Source organism: Rattus norvegicus, chromosome 18 (assembly GCF_036323735.1).
Source record: "Rattus norvegicus strain BN/NHsdMcwi chromosome 18, GRCr8, whole genome shotgun sequence".
Lineage (NCBI taxonomy): Eukaryota > Metazoa > Chordata > Mammalia > Rodentia > Muridae > Rattus > Rattus norvegicus.
Genome location: NC_086036.1, coordinates 66,140,059 through 66,147,468, shown reverse-complemented (window position 1 = coordinate 66,147,468; position 7,410 = coordinate 66,140,059). Strand labels below are relative to the sequence as shown.

At 38.2% G+C, this 7,410-nt stretch overlaps 1 protein-coding gene across 1 annotated transcript; it reads left to right on the top strand.

Moving 5' to 3' along the window:
- The first annotated feature begins 3,751 nt into the window (after positions 1-3,751).
- Positions 3,752-6,954, top strand: Dynapl1 (dynactin associated protein-like 1). Its single transcript, XM_006254936.1, has 3 exons — positions 3,752-3,808; positions 5,873-5,953; positions 6,622-6,954. The coding sequence occupies exons 1-3, from the start codon at positions 3,752-3,754 to the stop codon at positions 6,952-6,954; spliced, it is 471 nt and encodes a 156-aa protein (XP_006254998.1).
- Positions 6,955-7,410: the final 456 nt, after the last annotated feature.

The following is a 7,410-nucleotide window of genomic DNA, read 5'->3' as shown; positions in this document are numbered from 1 at the left end:
ATACATCTAAAGCACAATACATCTCTCTCCATTCCTCCCCAACCAACCTGCCCTCTCATGCAGATCCACTTTCCTTCTGTTTCCTCTGCAGGAAAGAACAGGCCTCTAAGAGATAATAAGATAGAGCAAAACAAGACACAAAACAAAGTGAATGCTTTCCTATTGATGCTGGACAAGGCAACCCAATAGGAGGAGAAAAGTCAGAGATACCATTTGCTCTCACTCTTAGGGGCCCACAAAACCACCCAGCTCATAGCCATAAAATGCACACAGAGAACCAGGTACAGATGTCCCTCCCTTCAGAGATGAGGGATCCCACTGGAGTGAGGCAGGAAAGACTGTAGGAGTCAGAGAGGATGGAGGACAGCAGGAGAACGTGTCTCACTGAATGAACTAAGCAGGGCTCACATGAGCTCACAGAGACTGTACTGGCAAGCATAGAGCATGCATAGGTCTGAATTTTAAAACCACTATCATAACAATAACATTGACAAAGCAAAAGCAAGCCCATATGCATACTTGTGAGACCTTTATTATTGTTTGCAAAGCCACGATGATACAGACTCTATGAAGAGTCTACAGAATGATAAAAGAGGGATTAGAAGACCAGAAGACAATATCTAGTATATTTATTGGAGTTTAATACTAGTGGTTTCTATTCATTAAAAGGGCTAGACATAAATGTGTTTTGTCATTCTTTACATTTTTGTTGCTAATCTTTAGGAATTCCTAGAATACGTCTTAAGAATGAAATTATCCTTTTTGCTTCTTTACCTCATATTCCTGGGTAGAGAGTGGCTGTTTGTGTTACTCTGGGTAGGGTGGTTAAAGCGGAGCCACACTCTGGAAGCAACAGCTCCAGAAGCCTAGGGGCTTTAGTCTCTGGGTGCTGTAACTAGTCCACTGTAGCCACTGCTACAGACGGAGTGAAGGATTAAAAACCATTAAGATAACAGAAATGAGAAATTTGAAGCCTTCACTGTTAGTGAAATTTTCTGTAGAATGGGTAGATTTCTCAGACATAAAAATGACTCCTAGTATTTATGTGCAGTGATTCTCTCATTGACTCTGTCTGAGCTACTGCAAAGTCTCAAGTGAGTGAAACGCTCTCTGTAATTATCATAAACTAAATATTTATGGAACTTGCTAAGCCTGATCCAGTAACTTATCAGTTAGCAATCGCATAGTAAGCAGGTTCTAATAAACTATAAGGTTATATATGAACTGCTCAGGAAATTCATTTTATATTATCAACCTAGTCCCCACCCTTAAAGAATTAATGTTTTAAATTATAGTTGCTTATGCTTGGTCCTACAGTGTGCCTAAACTAGTAATAAAGTATCTGTAGGGAGAAAACTGAGTCAATGGATAAAAATGTAGAAATGCAGATGGTAATTAAAATGAGGGAACGGTTGCAGAAAAGGCAATGCAGAAGGACCGACATCTGTCAAAAGCCGAGGGCCCATACCATTTGACAGCGATATGGGTCATTACTGTGAAGAATAAATATCAGGATTTATACACGTATTAATCAACTTTCTAATCACCTAATAAGTGTGTGAGTTCCAGAATTTCCTAAAGCTCAAAGTACAAAACTTTGCATCTTCATGGAGTATTAATGAACGCATTCTCATCCTACATGTGGTTAATAGGGTCAAAACTAAAAAAAATACACCGACGAATGGAGCATGCTCACATAAATATAAAAAGTTGTAATGAGATATACATTTTTTTGTCAATTGATTTTGACCATGGGCAAGAGCACACAATGAGGAAAAGAGAGTCCTTTCAGTTCATGGCATTAAGAAAACTGCTACTCCAAGCAGAGTCGCTAAAGGATATCCTTCTCATAGCAGGTATACATGATCCACCTAAAATCATCAGATCAAAGTCATAAAAATGTAGCATCTGAAACTGCAAAACGTATTGTAAGGAACGGGGGAGAGTTACATGGCATTGGGTTGTCCAAAACCAAATCAGATGAATGTGGAGGCTTCATCCTTCTATACAGCAGAGACAACAATCAACAGTGATAACCCACCCAGGGAGAGCGTTTGTAGCATATGCACTTGACAAACTAATAGCCCAAATATATGAGAAATAATAATTCATAATAAGAAAAGAGATAAGAATGGGCAAACGCTGTAAGTAGGCGTGTCTCAACACAAACCCAAACGATTAGCAGGTAAATGAAGAGTTCGATGGTCGACGTCACCGTCATCTGGAGCTCAGATGGAAACAGTGGTGAGACATCACCTTTAAACTAACTGTTCTCTAAAAGGGAAGAGTCGACAAAGGTTGGCGAGAGTAGAGAGAAGTGAGAACCAGGCAGTGTGGGAATGTGAATTAACGTAGTCACTTTGGGGGAATGGTACCAAGGATCCTTGAGGATCTAAAATAGCAATTCCATTTAATCAAGATATTTCACTTCCAGATCATGTCACAGGAGCTCAATAAACATGATGAATATAATCTGTATCCCCCAAAATATTATTATTGGGGTGGTATTCACTCCCTTCCCTAGCTCCTCCTGGGCATAATCCTTCAGAAACTTGGGGCTCACGGAGTCTTTTATGTCAGTATTTTTGTTCTCTGATACAATTTGGATCTGCCAGAGGGACACAGAACATGAACTCTGAAGTTCATTCCAAACATCCTCTTGGTTTTGCTTACTGCTTCGTGTCCACTGCCCCTCCCCCCAATGACCCAGGGCACAACTTCTTTCTCTGAGTCTTTTCTGTTCCCGAAACAGTTCCCTCAAGAGTGACAGAAAAACCTGGAAAACCCCTGTATAACCTAGAGCAAGACACCGTATCCCAAAAAGCAGGTGGCCTTAGCTTCACATCATCCTATATTGAAAGCTGCTTCTTAAATACATTATCCCTAATATATACCGTTAGCTAAAATCATTCCCATGTTATTTTCTTTGACCAATTGAACATAGTCACTGATGAGAGTAATACAACTGATGTCCTCTACCATCTAAATTTATCTTTTTTAAGGACAAAATATGTTTATTATTCATTAACAAAAGGTTTTCTAGTTACGTTTGCTCAAAACTTTGCAAGTGTGCCTAACATTAGTAATTCACTTATGTTTTCTTTAGCTATTACAAGATTTTGAAAGTATTTAGTTCTATCCAATTTTGTGGGGCCACAATCTTGAACCTAGAGGGAACTTGGTTCATTTCAAGTGTTTGACCACTGTGGCCAAACTGTTTTATGACAAGGACGGCACCCATGTTACTAATGTAAGATTGCTCCTACGTTTAAAATAGACAGTTGTATTTACTGCGAAGCTTCAATTTCTCTTAATCCCCTACTCTGAGCATGTCTTATCACTGAATCCTTTTCATTTAGTCAACGCCATAATCCTTGTGTTTGCTTAGGTATAGGATTCCTCCATATGAATAATCGGGGAGTGGCTTTGTGGCTTGTTCAGAAACCTCACAGGATTCCTTAACTGTGAGAAACTGCGTGAAATCAACAGCGGTGCAAGTGTTTCTCTATTCCCAGCATCGTAAAGTCTTTCCTCCTTGGAGCTTTAAAAGGCAGCCAGTGCCTCTACTTTTCTTTAATTGTGTAGTGTCCTTTAGACCTTTTCCAAGAAGATAAACAGCTATAAGTTTATAGAATTCACATCGATGAAAGGCACAATTATTAAGCTAACAGAGGGTTAGCATTTCTTCATTCTAATTCACAGAGTTGGCACATAGCTTCTTGGAATTGCAGCTGAGATCATCTCTCCAAGGATGGGTAGAAAGCAGCAGCAGTATAACATGAATGTTGAGCAAAATGTGCCACAGCAGGTGAGTACTACACACTTTTTTTTTTAATAGCTCTCATGTCTAATACTCTTGATTTCAACATGTAATCTTGCAGGGACTTTTTAACTTTCTATTGTGGAGGGAATTTGGTTGTTATTATCACAAATGTATTAGCTGGATAGTATGCCAAACTATGTTTTTATATTCTTGAATATCGGGAATTAGCTTTGATGCTTGTATGTATCATATGTTTATTTCAAAATATATGATAAGGAAGATACCTGCAAGGAAACCAAAACCAAAACCAAACTAACTTGGTTAGATGGTGTAAAGAGTCATCATTAATAGCAAATATTGTGATATTACTTTTATTTTTACATAGATTAATCCATTGGAAGCACTTATTATTTACTCTTTACATAGAACTGTGTCTACTTATAACCATGATAACAATTATAGAAAGTGTCTCATGGAGTGAAGAACTTTGATGATAATACATTAGATCCACGAAAACCAGTATGATCTCATGTCATACTCAAACTAATGCCTTGATTTCACAAAGGAGGAAACTGAAATGTTTATGAATGTGTGAAGCTATTCAGAGTCGGAAACTGAATTTTTCTCTAATATACTCTTTTATAAAAAAAAACTACTTTTCAGTTCAACATCTCTGTCAATATCACAAAAATAAATGATTTATTTCAACTAGAATTTGCATACAAACCAACGGGAAAGTTAGAACTTTGTAGAATATTGCCTTGTTAGTTTAAGTGGAACATGAGAGCAGTTTAGTTTTCTAAGACTAGACTATTGTATATGTAGTTGATATTTTCCCTGGGGTTTCAAGAATGCCGCACATCATTGCTCTAACCTTAAACATTCAGAAGTTGAGTTAGGACCCCATATGAATGTGAATTATGATGCTTACTCACAGTAATGAAGGTATTGAGTCAATTCAGTCCTTCATGTAATATGTTTAATTATGCCAAGAAAGCAATGAGACAAAATTCCATAATGACAATAAAAAGAAAGAAACAAAGAAAAGAAGTAGAAAAAGAAAAGACACAGGAAAAGAATACGAAAAAGAAAAACAAACAAACAAAGGAAGGGTTCAAATCCACCAGGTACCGTTCTTTCACCACTGTGAGAGGTGATTTGAACCCTCTTGTGATGCTTAAACCTGAGACAGGGGAACCTTATTTTGAACAGTTACGTGATATTTATCAATATATAATTATATTAATTTTATACCAATTAAGTCACATCTCATATTACTTATAATTCAGGGAACTAAGGTTATACTATTACTGAACCATTTTGTAGAGGATGCTGACTGAAGTTGCCTCTTGTTCCCCAACAAAGTTTATCGTCTTCTATATGTAAATTCTACTGTATTTAGACAACTTGTGCACTTCATTGTGTGAACGGTGACACACAAGCCCATCACGCAAGAGCAATGGCTTTCTCATGTATAGTTCCTTATACATTTATACATTTCCTTATGTTTATGCACATTTATATATTTCTAACTAATAAACTGTATTGTTATTTTGATAGATCATATGGTCGATTATTCAAGATTCTGCTATTAGACTATCCTGTAAATGCTGGCAATTTTGTCTTTACTCTTTTCACTATCTATATGTACTGAGGAGAACTTTCAGGAAAACCTTCTCTACATCTCCTTCCTTTCATGGGACAGCCCTCATGCCTCCCTGTTAAAACATCATTTTGAGGTAAACCGTCCCCTTTACATTTGGAATTATCCCATCGATTTCAGCTCCTGCCAACTCATTTCGCTTGACCCCTTTTTGTCAGGACGGGCTCCTTACGCTTGTTCAATGGAGCTGAGGCAGTTATCGATATGATCAACTGATTTTCCTTCTTCGATCATTTGATGTGAACCATAAACATATCCGTCATCACTAAGCCATTGTTCTCACAGAATTTATCTAAGGCTTCCTTTACACCGTGTTACATTTGAATTATTTTGTGTTTGTTTTACATACTATGTTCCCAGATCACGTAAACTTTCCTCATGCTTAAAGTTTAGGGCTTGCTATTTGCTTTTTTTTTTTTATTGACTTTCTGTTTCTTTCTGTACAGGTATTAAGGAATCCGTACTGTTCCACCGAAGGGACACAGTGCGGCTGTAGGTCACACCACGTGACATGTGAACTGCATCAGGTAAGGTCGATGGGAGTCGGTTAGACGCAGCTACTGTTTCTTAGAATGACCTGAAATAATTCAGTCAAGTCCCTCTCTGGCACTTCTACGAGGTTTCTGGGACATCGTAAAGTCTCCCACAAAGTGATAGCACTAGATCGTGTTTCTTTAAGATCCCATAGATTGAAGCTGATTTACTCTCTCTGTATAGTTCAGTGAGATCCTTGTACTTGTGCTTGGCATGCAAAATATACTTAATAATTTTAATTACAAATGTTAGTATTTAATGTGAGAGTTTAGAAAGAGTTAATGAGCAAAAATAAACAAAAGGATCGTGTAATGTTCCACCTTCCAATGACAACGATCTAAATGCACCTTCACTTTTATACTTGCCACTACTAATTAGAAAAAAAAAGATCTACTTTGAGACATTTTTGCTTGATAATATTATGATGATTTCTTAGGCAATCTATTTAATATGAAAACATTGCTTTAAAATGGAAGGGATCACTGAGGGATTTTTGTTGTCCTTACAGAATTATATGTTATGTTGTGTCTGTGTAAGGGGAGACATTTGTATATCCCTAAGAGTCTTTAAGAATAATAAAATACATTCATCTCCTAATTGAAATCTGCTACTGTTACCATTTTGTGCTTGCAGAACTAATCTTTATTGTAATGCTTTTCAGGTTACGAAAAACTCATGCTCCCTCTGGAAAATATTTCTAATATGCCTGTTGGCTTGTCTAGTTGCCACAGCCATTACAGCTCTGGCCTTTTACTTCGGCCACTTTGGCAACTCCACCAATACCACCATCGTCGTTCACACAGACGGAAGGTCCTGCCAAGATCCCTGCGTCTCTCCCTCTACACCATCTCCAACCACAACCCCTTCACCTGGACCTGGGACCTCTCCATCTCCTGACACAACCACCCCGAGCTTGTCTTCCACCCCACCCACATCTACTACAGTGATGCCTATTACCACCCCAGAACATGTCGTTGAAATTGACTATGACTAGCAAATGTGAACTCTCAGTCCTCAAGCCAGATCAATATTCTCATGGGAAAAGGACATATCCAAGACACCGCTATAGCATCCCATATCACATGGCTTCATTTGATCTAGTTCTCTACTAATCTATGCTGATTTCCATATGGTGCTAGTCTTGCACCCATTATTGAATACCTGAGAAAGATAGGGCTACAGCAGTTACTGCCACCTTCTGGAAATGCTCTCATTTGCAGACATTCTCCATGTCAGGGGACAGTGAAAAAGGACTAAGGCTAGGACAAAACCAGCTAGGTTAATCATGTTACTGCTTATGAATTCTAGCTCTCCAACTTCTCTCCTTAAGAGAGTTAGGTGTGGTAAAGGAACATCACAGAGGGGACAAGAGGTGTAGGTCTATCTGGTGGCCACTAGATATTCAGGGAGGGTAGCGTGGTGTAGAGTACATGTATTGTTGAGCACTGTG

Coding starts and splice junctions, on each gene's coding strand:
- Dynapl1 (XM_006254936.1), top strand. CDS start 3,752: ATGGGTAGAAAGCAGCAGCAGTATAACATGAATGTTGAGCAAAATGTG. Junction 3,809..5,872: donor AGCAAAATGTGCCACAGCAG/GTGAGTACTACA, acceptor CTTTCTGTACAG/GTATTAAGGAATCCGTACTG. Junction 5,954..6,621: donor TGACATGTGAACTGCATCAG/GTAAGGTCGATG, acceptor AATGCTTTTCAG/GTTACGAAAAACTCATGCTC.